Source organism: Pan troglodytes, chromosome X, assembly GCF_028858775.2.
Source record: "Pan troglodytes isolate AG18354 chromosome X, NHGRI_mPanTro3-v2.0_pri, whole genome shotgun sequence".
Taxonomy (NCBI): domain Eukaryota; kingdom Metazoa; phylum Chordata; class Mammalia; order Primates; family Hominidae; genus Pan; species Pan troglodytes.
In genome coordinates, this window is record NC_072421.2 from 75,482,389 (window position 1) to 75,501,201 (window position 18,813).

General features: G+C 41.5%; 1 protein-coding gene across 1 annotated transcript in view; it reads right to left on the reverse strand.

Annotated features, from left to right (window-relative positions):
• The window catches only part of ATRX (ATRX chromatin remodeler), a gene marked incomplete at its 5' end in the record, with an annotated part of 213,219 nt that extends 195,054 nt beyond the window's left edge, over nt 1-18,165 (reverse strand). The window contains 1 exon segment of the mRNA NM_001009018.1: nt 18,053-18,165. Coding sequence (NP_001009018.1) covers nt 18,053-18,165 — 113 coding nt within the window.
• Nucleotides 18,166-18,813: the final 648 nt, after the last annotated feature.

Genomic DNA, 18,813 nt, shown 5'->3' on the forward strand with positions numbered 1-18,813 from the left:
GGTATTTATCCAAAGAAGCTGAAAACATACATCTACAAAATAACCTGCATGGAGATATTTATAAATGTCTTTATTTTATGTAAACATCTTCATTTACTTATATAAATATCTTTATAAGCAGCTTTATTCATAACTGCCAAAACTTAGAAGCAACCAAGATGTCCTTTAGAAGATGAATGGATAAACAAACTGTAGTACATCCAGACAATGGAATATTATTCAGCACTAGAAATAAATTAGCTATCAAGCTACAAAGAGACATGGAGGAAACAAATGCAGATTACTATGTGAAAGAAGCCAGTCTGGAAAGGTTACATACATATGATTACAACTATGACAATCTGAAAAAGGCAAAACTATGGAGAAAGTAAAAAGATCAGTGGCTGCCAGTGCTCACAGGGGAGAAAGGGATGAAGAAACAGGCACAGCACAGGAATCTTTTTAGGGCAGTGAAACTATTCTGTATGATACCACAATGGTGAATGCAGGTCATTATATATTTGTCAAAAATCTTTAAAATGTATAACACCAAGAGTGAACCTTAACATAAACTATGCATTTGGGGTAATAATGACATGTCAATGTAGGTTCATCAACGTTATATAACAAATGTACAACTCTCTTACGGAATGCTGATAGTGGGAGATGCTGTGCATGTGTGGAAGCAGGGACATATGGGAACTCACTGTACTTTTTGCTCAATTTTGCTATGAACCTAAAACAGCTCTTTAAAAATATCTTTTTTTTCTGGCCAGGTGTGGTGGCTCACACCTGTAATCCTAGCACTTTGGGAGGCTGAGGTGGGCGGATCACCTGAGGTCAGGAGTTCGAGACCAGCTTGATCAATATGATGAAACCCTGTTGCTACTAAAAATACAAAAATTAGCTGGGCGTGGTGGCATGCACCTGCAATCCTAGCTACTCGGGAGGCTGAGACAGGAAAATCGCTTGAATCCAGGAGGTGGAGGCTGCAGTGAGCCGAGATTGTGCCATTGCACTCCAGCCTGGGCAACAAGAGCGAAACTCCGTCTCAAAAAAAAAAAAAAAATCTTTTTTCTAATAAATTAAGGAAGAAAGGAAATTTTAAAATCTACAAAAACCCACAGGTAGGTAATATCATACTTAATGGCGACAGACTGAATGCTTTCCGAAACCCTTAAGATCAGGAACAAGGCAAGGAAATCTGCTCTCACCATTTCTATTCAACTTTGCACTACGGATTCTACTCAGAGCATGCATGTTAAAAAAAAAATTGAAAGTCATCAGTATTTAAAATGAAGGTATGAAACTATTCCTATTAGAGGGCCAGGCACAGTGGCTGATGCCTGTAATCCCAGCACTTTGGGAGGCTGAGGCAGGTGGATCACCCGAGGTCCGGAGTTCAAGACCAGCCTAGCCAACACGGCAAAACCCCGTCTCTACTAAAAGTACAGAAATTTGCCGGGTGTGGTGGCGCATCCCTGTAATCCCAGCTACTAGGGAGGCTGAGGTAGGAAAGTCACTTGAACCCAGGGGGTAGAGGTTGCAGTGAGCTGAGGTCATGTCACTGCACTCCACCCTGGTCAACAAAGCGAGACTCTGTTTCAAAAAAAAAATAAAAAATAAAACTATCCTTATTAGAATGTGACATTATCTCATACATAGAAGATCCTAAGGAATCCACTAAAGAATTATTGGAATAGGCTGGGCGCAGTGGCTCATGCCTGTAATCCCAAAACTTTGGGAGGCCGAGGCAGGCGGATCACCAGAGGTCAGGAGTTCAAGACCAGCCTAGCCAACATGGCAAAACCCTGTCTCTACTAAAAATACAAAAATTAGCTGGGCGTGGTGGCAGGTGCCTGTAATCCCAGCTACTCGGTAAGCCGAGGCAAGAGAATTGCTTGAACCTGGGAGGCAGAGGTTGCAGTGAGCCAAGATCGCACCACTGCACCCCAGCCTGGGGAACAGAGCAAGACTATCTCAAAAAATAATAATAATAATAATAAAAGAATTATGGGAATAAAATTAGTTCAGGAAGATTGATGGGTACAAGGACAATAAACAAAAATCAATGTTATGTCTATACACTTGCAATGAATAATCTCAAAATGAAATTAAGAAAAGAATTCCATTTATAACAGAATTAGAAGGAAATAATTTTTAAAAAAAAAGAAGTATAAAACATACTCTGAAAATTATAAAACGCTATTGAAAGAAATTAAAGACCTAAATCAATGGAAAAACACTTCATGTTCATGAATTAGAAGATAACATTTTTTTTTTTATTAGGGACAGAGTCTCACCCTATTGCCCAGGCTGGAGTGCAGTGGTGCAATTATAGCTCACTGCCGCCTCAAATTCCTGGGCTCAAGTGATCCTCCTGCCTCAGTATCCTGATTAGCTGGCACTACAGGCACATGCCACCATGCCTGGCTGGTTTTTAAATGTTTTGTAGAGATGGGTTCTGGCTATGTTTCCCAGGCTGGTCTCAAATTCCTGTCCTCAAGTAATCCTCCCACCTCAGCCTCCCAAAGTGCTGGAATTACAGGCATAAGTCACCGCACCTCGCCAGTGATAAAACATTAAACATCCTTGAGATACATTTTACACACCATATAATTTACCCATTTAAAGTACACAATTCCTTCAGCCACCAGGCCAAGCCATAAGATTTATCATTCTTATGATGCCAGTGTTACAGAATCTTTGGGGTGTCACTTTTCTGGCCAGAAACATCTGCGGCTGGTGGCACCTGTGCCAGAGTTTTGCTCAGGCCTGCTGGGCTCGTCCCGCCTATTTGGCCTGGCCGGCTACACTCGGCTCATGCTACTGGCCTGTGTCCTATGATAGCCAAGGAAGACTGGATGAAGCAGCAAGGGGTATGTGAGCAAGTGTGGGGTCCGGTCACTGAGCAATCAGACATCCTGGCGGCTGCAGCAGGGCACGCAGCTCCAGGTGCCAGCACGGGCATCAGCTCTTTTTCTGTGAGGCTGCAGCTGGACCATGAACACCACAAGCAGCATCCACAGCTGGCACCAGGGAACACGGTGGCACCCAGAAGTTTGGAGACACCAGGAACGCAGGCAGGGCCCCAAAGAGGGAGTCACAGCCCTGGCTTGGGGAGTTCCCAGGTCTGGGCTGCCCAAAGGGCTGCAGCTCTTCTTTCCTTCTCTTCACCTGCAACAAGGTGAGCAAGGGGCATGTCTCAGCCCTGTTTGTGTTACAGCTATTTTAGCCTCATTTGGCAGGTCCCAAGTTCTTGTCCTGCACCCAAGAAGAATGAGGTGCATAGAAAAGTGGAGAGTAAGCAAGATAAAGAGGGGCTTTATTGAGCAATAGAACAGCTCAGAGGAAACCCAAAGGGGGCAGCTCCTTTCCACAGTCAAGGTATCCCAACAAGTGTTCAGCTCCTAGCAGAGAGGGTGGTTCTTCTCTGCTAGGCAAGTCGTTACTACAAGTGTTCAGCTCCTAGCAGAGAGGGTGGTTCTTCTCTGCTAGGCAAGTCGTTACTACAAGTGTTCAGCTATCAGCAGAGAGGGTAGCTCCTCTCAGCAGCTGATTATCCCATCATCTGCACAGCTCTCAGGAGAGAGGAGGCCTGAGAGTGGGTGGCTCCTCTTTGCAGGCAGGTCATCCCATCATCTCCCCATCATCTCTCCTTTGTTTCTGCAGCTCTCAGTAGAGAGGAGGCCCTAGTATGAGTAGTACCTCTCTGCAGGAAAGTGGACCCATCGTCTCTGCAGCTCTCAGCAAAGAGGAGGCCCTAGAATGTGTGGCACCTCTTTGCAGGAAGGTCATCTTGTCACCTCTGCAGCTCACAGCAGAGAGGAGGCCCTAGAGTGGGTTGCTCTTCTCTGCAGCTGGTCATCCTGACATCTGTTCAGCTCTGGCTGAGCCTGGGGTTTTTATGGGCCTCAGAGGGGAGGATGTGCATGCCAATTGGTCCACAGGCAGGCCCAGAAAAGGCACCACAAGTTCCCACTCTGATCCATGCAACTGGCAGCCCAACCTCCAGCCTTCAGGCTTTCCCTGGCCTGAAGGTGGGTCCTCACCAGGGACCCGCCACCTTCCACTGAGGAACCTGTCTACCTCCTGCTGCCATTCATGGTGCCCAGGCTGTAGATGCAAGGGGGCACCTGCAGGCCAGTGCTGAACTGCCCTCAGCCCTGCCTCAGCTTCCCTATGTTTGTCAGTACCCAAAGTCCGGAGGGGGTCAAGGCAGCAGAAGGCTGGCATGTCAGCAGTTCCCCAAGCATGTGCATACCTGGCCAGGCTACGACAGCACCCAGGCTCGGCCCCAACTTTGCCGCAAGATCAGAGCAGGTGCCAATAGCAGGGCGAAGCCAGGCAGCAGGAGCAGGCACTCCCAAGCCTATGAGAGCAAGGGGGGCCTTCCCAGGCCCCAAGAGTGCAGAGACACCTGGGTCTGCAGCCCCCCCATGATTTGGGCGGCTGCAGCTGCACCCAGTGGGGCAGGGCTCCTGCCTGCCCCATAAAGCGGGAGGCCCAGGTCTATACCCACAATTTGGGCAGCTATAGCTGTGCCCAGGAGGGTGGGACTCCAGCCTGCTCCATAAAGCAGGAGGACCAGATCTGCAGCCATGGTTTGGGTGGCTGCGGCTGCACCCGGGGCTCCTGCTGCACCCAGGGCTCCTGCCTGCTCGTGGAGCAGAAGGCAAGGTTCTGTAGCCGCAGTTTGGGAGACTGCAGCTGCACCCGGGAGGGTGGGTCTCCTGCCTGCTCCATGGAATGAGAGGCCTGGGACTGCAGCCACGGTTTGGCCAGCTGCAGTTGCACCTGGGAGGGTGGGGCTCCCGCCTGCTCCCAAGACTCAAGAGCACAGGGATGCCCAGGTCTACAGCCATGCTTAGGAAGCTGCAGCAGGACCCAGGGAGCTCCAACTTGGAAGGGGCAGGGCTCCTGCTTGCCCCTGGCTCCCACCAACTCTATAGACCGTGCAGCCCTGGCCATGTCTCCCTGCTGCAGCCAGTGTGATGGCAGCAGCCACTCCAGACGGCCCACCGCTGCCATCACCAATACTCCACAAACTAATCTACAGACACGCTGCAATCTCTGTCAGAATCCCAGCTGACTTCTTTGTAAAAATTGACAAGCTCATTCCAAAATTCACATGGACCAGGCATGGTGGCTCAGACCTATAATCCCAGCACTTTGGGAGGCCAAGGTGGAAGGATCACTTGAGGACAGAAGTTTAAGAACAGCCTCAGAAACATAGTGAAACCTCATCTCTACCAAGAAAAAACAAAGAGTTAAAATTCATAGAGAATTGAAAACATTCAGAATAGGCAGATAATTTTGAAAAATGAAAAGTATGAAGACTCACACTTCCTGATTTTGCCAGTACTGCACAGACTTGATTGCCAGTTTTGCAAAACTACACAACAACTTTGGTGCAACTTTGCACAAAACTGTAAAACAATGCAATCAAGACCGTGGAGTACTGGTAAAAGGACAAACAGAATTAAGAGTCCAGAAATAAACCCATATATCTATGACCAGCTGATTTTTTTTTTTATTTTTTTTTTGGAGACAGGATCTCACTCTGTCACCCAGGCTAGGGTGCAGTGGTACAATCATGGCTCACTGCAGCCTCAGTCTCCTGGGCTCAAGTGATCCTTCTGCCTCAGCCTCCTAAGTAGCTGGGACTACAGGCACACACCACTACGCCTGGCTTTTTTTTTTTTTCAATAGAGATGGAGTCTCACTGTGTTGTCCAGGCTGGTCTGGAACTCCTGGGCCCGAGTACCCCTCCCGCCTCGGCCTCCCAAAGTGCTGGGATTACAGACATGAGCCACCATGCCCAACAGTCCCACTGATTTCTGTCAAGGGTGGCAAGACCATTCAATGAAGAAAGAATTGTCTTTCAATAAATGGTGCTGAGACAACTGGTTAGAAACCTACAAAAAATGAAGCTGGACCCCTATTTCGCAACATATACAAAACATTAACTCAAAGTAGATCAAAGACCTAAATTTAAGAACTAAATCTATAAAACTTTTAGAAGAAAACATGGGGGTAAATCTTCATTACCTTCAATTTGGTAATGGATTCTTAAAGACACCAAAAGAATGAGCAACAAAAGGAAAAACAGATAAATAAAAGTTCATCAAAATTAGTAACTTGTGCTTCAATTAAAGACAACCCAACCGGGTGCAGTGTCTCATGCCTGTAATCCCAGCTACTTGCGAGGCCAAGGTGGATCGCCTGAGGCCAGGAGTTCAAGCTCAGCCTGGGCTACATGGTAAGACCTCATCTCTAAAAAATAAAAATAAAAAATACTAGCCAGACATGGTGGCACACAACTATAGTCTCATCTACTTGGGAGGCTGAGATGGAAGGATTGCTTGTACCCAGGAGTTCAAGGCTGCAGTGAACTATGATCTTGCCACTGCACCCCAGCCTGAGCAACAGAGCAAAACCCTGTCTCTAAAAATAAATAAAGACAACTCAAAGAATAGGGGAAAATATTTCGAAATTATATATCTTATCCAAGTGTCCATTGAAATATGAATAGATAAACAAAATGTGGTATATACATACAATGGAATGGTATTCAGACTTCAAAAGAAATGAAATTTTGAGTTATACTACAACATGGATAACCTTCAACACATTGTGCTAAGTAAAATATGTCAGAAGGACAAATATTGTAGGATTATACGTATATGAAGTTCCTAGAGTAGTCAAATTCCTAGGAAGAGAATGCAGAATGGTGTTTGCAAGGCTAAGGAGAGGGAAGATTGGGGAGTTAGTATGTGATGGGTACAGAGTTTCACTTGGGGAAGATGAAAAAGTACTAGACATGGATGGTGGTGGTGAATGCACAACAATTTTACTTAACGTTACAGGACTGTACATTTAAAATTAGTTAAAATGGCAATTTTTATGTTATGCATATTTTACAATAAAAAATTTAGAATATATAAAGAATTCTTACAAATCAACAATGAAAGCATAAATACCCATTTTAAAAATGGGCAAAGGGGCTGGGCACGGTGGCTCACGCCTGTAATCCCAGCACTTTGGGAGGCCGAGGCAGGTGAATTGCTTAAGCACAAGAGTTCAAGACCAGCTTGGTCAACAAATTAAGACCCATCTCTATAAAAAATAAACAAAAATTAGCTGGGCACTGTGGCACACACCCATAGTCTTAGCTACTCGGGAGGCTGAGGTGGGAAGATCATTTGAGCCAGGGAGGTTGAGGGTGCTGTGAGCTGAGATCATGCCACTGCACTCCAGCCTGGGAAACAGAGCAGGACCCTGTCAAAAAGAAAAAGACTGGACAGAGGGTTTGAATAGAAATTTCTCCAAGGAATATATACAAACTACAAATAAGCACATGAAATGATGTTCAACATCATTACCCTTCAGGCAGTTGAAAACTAAAATCACAATGAGATACTACTTCACATGCACTAGAATGGCTAGAATCAAAAAGTCTGTTATTAACAATGGTTGGCATGGATGTGAAGAACTCACAATCTTTATATACTCCTGGTGGAAAAGTAAAATAGTATCTCTACTTTGGAAAACAGTTTGACATTTCCTCAAACAATTTAACATAGTTACCATATAAATCCAGCAATTAGATTCCTAGGTATATACACAAGATAAACAAAAATATATGGCTACACACAAAAAACTGTACACCAATATTTACAGCCGCATTATTCCTAACAGCCAAAACATGGGAACAAGACAAATGTCCATCAATGGATAAATGGATAAACAAATATGGTATACACATATAATGGAATATTATGTGGCCATAAAAAGGAATGGAGTACTAACACATGTTACAACAGATATCTTGAATACATATGCTAAATGAAAGAAATCAGCCACAAAAACACGTATTATATGATGCCATTCATATGAAAGTCCAAAATAGGGAAATAGGCCAGGCGCAGTGGCTAACGCTTGCAATCCCAGGACTTTGGGAACCTGAGGTGGGCAGATGACTTGAGGCCAGGAGTTTGAGACCAGCCCGGCCAACATGGCAAAACCCTGTCTCTACTAAAAAATACAAAAATTAGCCAGGTGTGGTGGCGCATGCCTGTAATCCCAGCTACTTGGGAGGCCAAGGCACAAAAATCATTTGAACCTGGGAGGCAGAGGTTGCAGTAAGCCAAAATAGCCACTGCACTCCAGCCTGGGCAACAGAACGAGACTCTGTCTCAAAAAAAAATAAAAATAAAAATAAAAATAAAAAACTCAAAACAAGAAACTAGATTAGTGATTTCTTAGAGCTAGGGGGTGATAGCTAAAGGGTATGGAGTTTCTTTTTGAGGTGATAAAAATATTTTAAAATTGATGGTGGTGATGGTTGTACATATGTGTAAATATTAAATATACTAAAAACCACTGAATTTTATACTTTAAATGGGTTAATTGTATGGCATGTAAATTATATTTCAATAAAGATGTTTAATGTTTTATTACCAGCCAGATGCAGTGGCTGATGCCTGTAATCTAAATACTTTGGGAGGCCATGGTGGGAAGATCGCTTGAGGCCAGGAGTCTGAGACCAGCATGGGCAACAGAGCCAGACCCCGTCTCTACAGAACATTAAAAAATTAGCTGGGTATGGTGGCATGTGCCTGTAGTCTTGGCTACTCGACAGGCTGAGGCAGTCTCAGCTACTCGAGAGGCTGAGGCAGTCTCAGCTACTCGAGAGGCTGAGGCAGGAGGATCACTTGAGCCTAGGAGTTTGAGGCTGCAGTGAGCTATAATTGCACCACTGCACTCCAGCCTGGGCAACAGAGCAATATCCTGTTTCTATTTCAAAAGAATTTATTACTCATTAAGTAAATGCAAATTAAAACCACAATGAGATACCATAAATATCAAATGGCTAAAATTTAAAAATAGTATTAACACCCAGTGTTGGCAAGGATGTGGAGAAACTGGATCACTCATACATTGCTGTGGGAATATAAAACAGTACAACCACTCTGTATAACAGTTCAGGAGTTTCTTTTAAAAAAAATGAACATGTAAGAGTAGACAAGATAACTATTAGGTACTGGGCTTAATACCTAAGTGATGAAATAATCTAAACAATAAACCCCAGTGATGCTACCTTACCTATGTGACAAACCTTCACAGGTACCCCTGAACCTAAAAGTTAAAATAAATAAATAAATAAATACCAATAAATAAATAAAAGCACTGATAGAGTCCAATGGAGTAAAAAAAAAAAAAATGCAAACCAGGTGCAGTGATTCATGTCTGTAATCCAAGGGCATCCAGAGGACAAGGCAGGAGGATTACCTGAGGTCAGGAGTTCATAACAAGCCTGGCCAACACAGTGAGACTCTGTCTCTACCCAAAATAAAATAAAATGTAAATGTAGTTTAATTAATTTAATAAAAATAAATGTGTAACCATCATATGAACTGCAAAATGCACTCCTGGCATTTATTGCAAAGAAATGAAAACATAAATTCATATAAAAACGTATATATAAATATTCACCACCAGCTTTAATTTTAACAACTGAAATCAGGAATCGGCCCAGATTTGCTTTAACAAATAAATGGTTAAACAAACTGTGGTACAGGCCAGGCGCGGTGGCTCACACCTGTAATCCCAGCACTTTGGGAGGCCGAGGTGGGTGGATCACCTGAGGTCAGGAGTTCGAGACCAGCCTGGCCAACATGGTGAAACCTCGTCTCTACTAAAAATACAAAAATTAGCCGGGTGTGGTGGCGCATGCCTGTAATCCCAGCTACTCCGGAGGCTGAGGCAGGAGAATCACTTGAACCTGGGAGGCGGAGGTTGCAGTGAGTCAAGATCATGCCACTGCCCTCCAGCCTGGGTGACAAAACAAGACTCCATTTCAATTTAAAAAAAAAAAAACAATACAAATACAACTGTGGTACAGGTTGCATATTCCTTATCCAAAATGCATGGGACCAGAAGTGTTTCAAATTTTGGATTTTTTCGGATTCTAGCATATTTGCACTATTCTGGTTTATTCACATTAGGGATTCAGCATCCCTAATCTGAAAATCCCAAATGTTCCAATGAGCATTTCCTTTGAGTGTCATGTCAGCACTCAAAAGTTTCCGATCTTGGAACATTTCAGATTTCTGATTCTGGGGTTAAGGATACTCAATCTGTACATCCATACCATGGAATATTACCCTGCAATTAAAAGGAAAGGATTGTTGATACATACAACAACCTCAATGAATCTCCACAGAATTATGCCAAGTGAAAACACTCCAACCCCAAAAGATTATTTACTATATAACTCCATTTATTTAACATATTTGAAATGACAAAATTTTCAAAATGGAAGACAGATTAGTGGTTGCCAGGTGTTAAGCATAGGCAGAGGTAGGCGGAGGGAAGTGGGTGTGATTATAAAATGCCAAGATGAGGAATCCTGTGTTGATGAACTATTCTGTATCTCAACTGTGGTGGTAGATGCATGAATCAACCCAGGTAAAAAAAAAATGTATAGAACTTTAACACACACACACACACACACACACACAAGTAAAACTGACGAAATCTTGATTAATAGATTTTATCAATGTCAATTTCCTGGTTGTGATATTGTATTCTAGTTTTATATGTTACCATTGAGGGAAACTGCCAAAGTGCATAAGAGCTCTCTCTATATTAGTTATTACAACTGCATGTGAATTTATAATTACAAATAGAAATCAAATAGAAATTTAAGCTTAAAAAAATTCTCAGCAAACTAGGAATAGAGGGGAACTTCCTCAACTTGATAAAGAGCATTTACAAGAAACCTATAAAGCAAACATCCTTCACTGTGAAAGACTGAATGTTTTCCCACTAAAATTGGTAACACTAAGAGGATGTCTGCTATCATCATTATTCTTCAATGTAATACTGGAAAATACAGAAAATCCTAGCTAATATAATGAAGCAAGAAAAGAAATTAAAAGGTATACAGATGGAAAGGAAAAAATAAAACTATCCCTATTTGCAGGTGATATAACTGTCTAAGTAGAAAATCCCAAAGAATCTACAAGAGGGGGAAAAATACTATTTAGAACTAATAAGTACGTTAAGCAAGTTCACAGGATACAAGGCCAACATAAAAAGTCAACTGGGCTGGGTGTGGTGGCTCACGCCTGTAATCCCAGCACTTTGGGAAGCCGAGGCAGGCAGATAACCTGAAGTCATGAGTTCAAGACCAGCCTGGCCAACATGGTGAAACACTGCCTCTACTAAAAATACAAAAATGAGCTAGGCGTGGTGGCAGGTGCCTGTAATCCCAGCTATTCAGAAAGCTGAGGCACAAGAATCACTTGAACCCGGGAGGTGGAAGTTGCTGTAAGCTGAGATCGCGCCACTGCGCTCCAGCCTGGACAACAAAAGCGAAACTCTGTCTCAAGAAAAAAAACAAAAAAAAAAACAAAAAGTCAACTGAATTTCTATATACCTATAATGAATAAATGGAATCTGAAACTTTATTTTATTTTTATTTTATTTATAATTTTTTTTCTGAGACAGAGTTTTGCTCTTGTTGCCCAGGCTAGAGTGCAATGGCACGATCTCGGCTCAACACAACCTCCACCTCCCAGGTTCAAGCGATTCTCCTGCCTCAGCCTCCCGAGTAGCTGGGAACACAGGCATGTGCCACCATGCCCGGCTAATTTTGTATTTTTAGTAGAGACGGGTTTCTCCACGTTGGTCAGGCTGGTCTCGAGCTCCCGACCTCAGGTGATCCGCCCACCTCGGCCTCCCAAAGTGCTGGGATTACAGGCGTGAGCCACTGCGCCCAGCGCGGAATCTGAAACTTTAAAACAAAAGAATTTAAAACAGCACTCAAAAACCTGAACTACTTAGGTAAAATTCTCACAAAATATGTGCAAGATTAGTATACAGATAACTACAAACACTAGGCCAAGTGAGAGTTTCTGTTGACTCCTTTTCTTCCTGAATACGGTTTAAACATTCCTATCCTTTACATGTGTTTGGTTGATAACGATCCCATTTTATAGTTGTTTCTTGGAGAAAGGATTCAAATTTTTCTGTATACTTTTTAATGTTTTCTGTGTTCTACTGGCTCTATTGGTCTATTAGTCAACCATCAAATTCAAGGACATTTCTACTGCTACCTTGCATGTCTTGTTAAGTACAATGATTTGTTATTCTGAACTTAGTAATTTATTCAGAAATTAAATTTGGCAGTTCTAGAATTTCAAAATGGTTTTTAACAGTTTCTATTTCTGCACTGAAATTTTCTACCTGTCCATCCATCATAAACATATTTGCCTTTTTGTACTCAAGTATGACTATAATAGCCGCTTTAATATTCTTGTTGCTAATTTCAACAGATAAGTCAGTCTCTATTGATCCCTTTTCCCTTTGATCATGGGTCACATTTCCTTTCTTTGTCTATCTAGTATTTTGGACTGGACACTGGACACTGGACACTGTGAAAAATACAGCAAAGACACTGCATTCTTTCCATTCCTACAAAAAGTTGACACTTTCGTTAAAACAGATAGTTGGCCGGGCACGATGGCTCAAGCCTGTATTTCCAGCACTTTGGGAGGCCGAGGTGAGCAGATTGCCTGAGGTCAGGAGTTCAAGACCAGCCTGGCCAACATGATGAAACCCCATCTCTATTAAAAATACAAAAATTAGACAAGTGTGGTGGTGGGTGCCTGTAATCCCAGCTACTGGGGAGGCTGAGGCAGGAGAATCACTTGAACCCGGGAGGCAGAGGTTGCAGGGAGCTGAGATGGCATCACTGCACACCAGCCTAGGCAACAGAAAAAGACCCTGTCTCAAAAAAAACCAACCAAACAAACAAACAGATAGTTAACTTACTTGAAATGAAACTCCAAACCCTTTCCACCCTGTAGTACCAAACAACTCAAAGCTTTTGTTCTGTTCTTTTCGTTCTAATCAGGCTGGTTGGAATCTGGAGTGCACTTAGGCAACAGGACCAGAGCTATCGGTAGAGTTTTCGTGCAATCTGGTTTTCCCATTCTGTGGCTCTTTTCTAGATGGGATCTCTCTACTCATGTTACAGCTGCTGTGGTCTCCCTAAATTTTTTCCTTGATTTCACATCCAATAAGACTGTAGATTTTTATCCAAGTCTTAAAGGCCACAGATGGAGCTAAGAGGATCCTTGGCTGAAGCAAAAAGGATTAACAATGGGGAATTCAGCCATTGCCACTTCTTCTTCCATGTGTTGACTCCCCTCCAGTTTATCTACTTTGTTGATATCTAGCCTTCAGTATGCTGTCCAGAATTTATAATTGGTATTTGTGAGTGACATCTGTTTGTCCAACTGGAGATACCACTACTGAAGGAGTTCCTCAACTAGTGAACACAGGACTCCGACGACGTAACATCATTCTAAAGACAAAAAGAACTTTAAAGAAATACTGAACTATAGTTACGTTTCTTTAATGCGATGATATGGTTAACAACTCTGAAACTGTGGGTACAATGAGGACTAGAAAAATGAATACAAATAAATTGGGGAAAGGCCGGGCTTGGTGGCTCACGCCTGTAATCAGAGCACTTTGGGAGGCTGAGGCAGGTGGATCACCTAAGGTCAGGAGTTCCAGACCAGCCTGCCATCCAGAGATGGCAAAACCCCGTCTCCACTAAAAATACAAAAATTAGCTGGGCACGGTGGTGTGCACCTGTAGTTCCAGCTACTTAGGAGGCTGAGACAGGAGAATCGCTTGAACCCAGCAGGCGGAGGTTGCAGTGAGCTGAGATGGCGCCACTGCACTCCAGCCTGTGTGACACAGCGAGACTCCATCTCAAAAAAATAAAAATAAAAATAAATAAATAAACTGGGGATAGGCTGGGCACAGTGGCTCACACTTGTAATCCCAGCACTTTGGGAGGTCGAGGCAGGCGGATCATGAAGTCAAGAGATCAAGACCATCCTGGCCAACATGGTGAAACCCTGTCTCTACTAAAAATACAAAAATTAGCTGGGTATGGTGGCGCATGCCTGTAGTCTCAGCTACTTGGTAGGCTGAGGCAGGAGAATCGCTTGAACCTGGGAGGCAAAGGTTGCAGTGATCTGAGATCACGCCACTGAACTCCAGCCTGGCAACAGAGTGAGACTCCATCTCAAAAAGAATAAAAAAAAATAAATAAATTGGGGATAATAGGAACCAGGTTTCTTTCTGTTGGAGAAAGAAGTTAAAAACATGAAAAGGGGAAGTCTAGAAAGAAGACTGGAATTGAATTAAAAGTATCAGTATCAACTCATGAAAATATAAAACATATTATTGGCTTTCTCTGTGAAAGAGCTTGGAAACAAAGACATCTTGGTGGCAATGAGCACATCACACACCCTGATCTTGATTTCTAAACACTATATCCCACTAAAAGGAATCAGAACTCTTGCAAAAAATAACTGATTGTAGGGCTGGGGAACAGAGAATGGAAAGCAAGTCTTGAATACTTTGAAGGGACAGAAAGAAAGTGTTCAAGAAATGATGAGGATTTGTAAAAAGGTCAGCAGGAGCCATCCAGATGAGGCTCCTACTAGCCAAAACTGATACAATTTCAGGATCAAAATAAATAATGACAGAGAATATTCATGGAAAAAATTGTAAGTATATACTGATACAAATAATTGAATAGGTTAGAACATGAACCCCCTCCCTTACAATAAAATATCAACTAATAAACACAGAAGGAAAGACAGATTAGAACATCACCATTTTGAACCCATCATAGGAATAAATTATTCAGCTAAGAATCACAAATGTATGCTGTGATAAACAGACCTTCTAGGAATGGCCCACAAGATTCTACACCGCTAATCCCCAGAAATTATCAATGTGATGACATATCACTCCCATAACTGTGTTATGTAATATGGCACAGTTGATCTTAAACTCAAGAGATAATCAGGAGGAGATGAGAGGGAGAGGGACCTAATCTAATCACATGAATCCTTAAAAACAGAAAAATGTCTCCAGCTGGTAGCAGGTGGCAGCAGAATTAGCAAGCAAAAAGCTAGGTCAGAGAGCTTCAAAGCTTGAGAGAGACTTGATGTGCTGTTGCCGGATTTGAAGATGGAGGGCATCATGTGAGAAGAAATGAAGACACCTGAAAAGAACTAGGAGGGGGTCTTGGCCAATAGTGAGTGAGAAAGAAGGACCTCTAACCTATTATCATAAAGAACTGAATTCTGCCAACAACCTGAATGAGCTTAGGAATGGATTTTTCTACAGTCTCCAGAAAGGAACCTAGTCCTACTAACATCTTGACTTTGACCTTGTGATAGCCTGAGAAGGGTCCAGCAAGGCCCACCGGACTCCGAACCTACAGAACTGTAAAATAACAAATTTGGGTTGTTTTAAGCTGCAAACTTTGTGGTCATTTGCAAAAGAAAACATATTAAGTTTTGATAATAAAAAGAATACCTTAGTAATCTCAAAGTGCCCCCCATTAAATTAGTTATTAGTTACAATGGAATAAATCATAACTTTAGACTGGGTTTATCTAGCAAACACAACCATAACCAAACAACCTAAGTTAACATCACCAGTAAAGGGGCAAATCACATCATGTGCCATGTAACAGGATGCATGGAGAACAGAACACCACTTTATGTAGTATTCCTGCCAAAAATGTATAACCTGAATCTAACCATAACTAAACAGATAATCCTGAGGGCCATTTCACAAAGTAACACACCTGTACATTTCAAAAAAAGTCATAGTCCCAAAAGGCAGACAAACTGCTTCAGATTTTTAAAAAACCAAAGAAACAGGACTACTAAATCTTGAACTGGATCCTGAATTTAAGGGGGAAAAACTTATCTGTGAACACTACTGGGGTAATTGATGAAATAAGAATAGGGACTGTGGCTTAAATAACTTTATGTTATTTAGTTTACCTACCTATTTAGCTTTCCCATTCTTATTCATTACTTCCTGTATTTTGGTGTTGCCATTTCAAATTATTTTCTTTCTCATTTCAGAAAACTTGTAATTTCCTCTAGTGTAGTTATTCACTCCAGTGTAGGTCTGTTGACATCAAGTTCTCACTTTTTGTTTGCCCAGATATGGCCTTATTCCACCCTTCATTTATGAAGGATGTTTTCACTGAATATACAGTTCTATGCTGGCAATTACAACCACATGCTGCATAAAGACATTTCACTCAATGACTGACCACATATACATCGGTGGTCCCATAAGATTATAATACTGTATTTTTACTGTACCTTTTCTATGTTTCCATGTGTTTAGATACACAAATATTTACCATTGTGTTCCGATTACCTACCGTATTCAGTACAAGAACACGCTGCACAGGTTTGTAGCCTATGAGCAACAGGCTATAACATATAGCCTAGGTGTGTAGTAGCCTATGTAAGTACACTCCATAATGTTTGCACAATGACAAAATCACCCAACAATGCTTTCTCAAAAAAACCTATCCCATAGTTAAGTGATGCATGACTGCACTTTTCTTTGACATTTTAAAGAAATAATTTCATTGTCATCTGCCTTCTATCATTTCTGTTGTTAAGTGAGCTGCCAGTGTTACTGTTATTCCTTTGAAAATAATGTATTTTTTTCCTCTGGCTACTTAAGATATTTTTCTCTCGGTTTATGTTCTTTAGGAGTTTGGTTATGACATGCCTAGCTGTAGTTTTCTTTATATTTATCCTGTTCAGGGTTCACAAAACTTCTTGAATCTCTAGTTTGATGTTTTTCATCACTTTTTAAAAAATGCTCAGCCCGTATCTCTCCAAATAGGACTTTTAACCAAGTCTCTTTATTCCTTCTAGAACTCTAATTACACATATGGTTGAACTTTTCACTATAACTCTCTTATACTTTTTTTGTACATATTGTGTGTGTCTGTGTGCATGTGTATTGTAGTTACCCTTGAAAACCTGAAAATGCTAACTGTCACATGATACAAAATGTTTTTTAAAAAAGGGAACCAGGTACAATGGCTCATGCTTATAATTTCAGCTACTCAGGAGGCTGAGGCAGGAGAATCATTTGAGGCCAGGAAGTTCAAGACCAGTCTGTACAACATAGCAAGACCATGTCTCTAAAAATTTTTTTTTTTTTTTTTTTTTTTTTTTTTTGAAATTAACCAGGCATGGTGGCACACACCTGTAATCCCAGCTACCAGGGAGGGTGAGGTGAGAAGATTGCTTAAGCCCAAGAAGTCTGAGGCTGCAGAGAGCTATGATTACACCACTACACTCCAGTCTGGGTGACAAAGCAAGACCTCGTCTCTAAAAAAAAAAAAAGAAAAAGAAAAAAAATATATCTTTTTAAAAGAGAGAGACAGGGAGGTAGAGAGGAGGTGTTAAGTGGTTTTATTTTAAAAAATAAATACACCAAATCTACTCAGGGATATTATCAAACAACATAAAAATTTAACTCTTATGTTGGGTGTGATGGCTCATGCCTGTTATCCTAGCACTTCGGGAGGCCAACGAGGGCAGATCACTTGAGTTCCAGACCAGCTTGGCCAACATGGTGAAACCCAGTCTCTACTAAAAATACCAAATTAGCCAAACATGGTGGCAGACGCCTGTGATCCCAGCTACTCAGGAGGCTGAGGCAGCAGAATAGCTTGAGCCCAAGAGGCAGAAGTTGCAGTGAGCCAAGATCATGCCATTGAACTCCAGACTGGGTGACAGAGCGAGACTCCATCACAAAAATAAAAATAAAAATTTAACTCCTAATACATGAATAATTGCTAGGACAAAACATTCCTATACTTCTCCTGCCTCTTCTAATACTATTTTTTCACAGTCAACATTCACTAGCCATTCTATAACACATTTCCATTACATATAAAACCATAAATGCTTCCTTTTCTAAGCTTTCTATAGTCATACTTACCAAAATTAAAATCTCCTGTATCAGATATAGCTAAGATACATAATAGGGGCTTCTATAAAGCTTGCTAATCTGTCATTTTCCACAAACTGAAATCTCTTTTAAAAGCTGCTCTCTGAATAAAATAAATGGTTACCTCCATAAGTGTAAAAAAAAAATAGAAAAAAGACTAGAAGGTATAGCACATTCTTTTTCAATTTACCTGTGTTTTGATTCATTGCAAGTCGTGGAGGAGAACTTGTTTCTTCAGATTCTTCTGATGAGTGTGCAAGGAAGTCATGAAGCTTCTGCACCAATGTATTCAACTTGCTTTCACTATTAAAACAAAATTTAAAGAATTCCCTTAATTAGCCTTTCATGTTTTAAATTAATTGTAAAGCTCTAGCAAACTGAAAATATAGCCATACTGTAAGTCGTGTAAGAGTATGCACATTCAAAGTAAAAACTAAGGGAAATGTTACAGTTGTGGGTGTAGAAAGAAAAAATATTAAAGAAAACGAATTTTAGGCCGGGTGTGGTGGCTCATAATAGAGCATGAGTGGCTCATGCCTGTGGTCTCAGCTACTCAGGAGGCTGAGGTGGGAGGATGGCTTGAGCCTTGTGAGGCAGAGGTTGCAGTGAGCCAAGATCATGCCACTGCACTCTAGCCAAGGCAACAGTCAGACACTGTCTCAAAAAAAAAAAAAAAAGAATTCTATTTCACTAAGGATATAAAAATATGAGTAACACAACCTACCTGTACACTTACCTAGGATTAAAATATCATTTAAGGAAACTACTGATATTACTTACTAAACATTTCGAAAATACTGAGGTCTTTCAATGTACTCTATATGATGTGTTTAAACAGAAGTTAAACTTCGTGTTACTTAAAAATGTATCAGAAAATACTACCCTTAAGTTAATTCTTAAGAAACAATAAACCTACCTACCACAAAAGAATTTTAAAAGAAATCAAAAGAA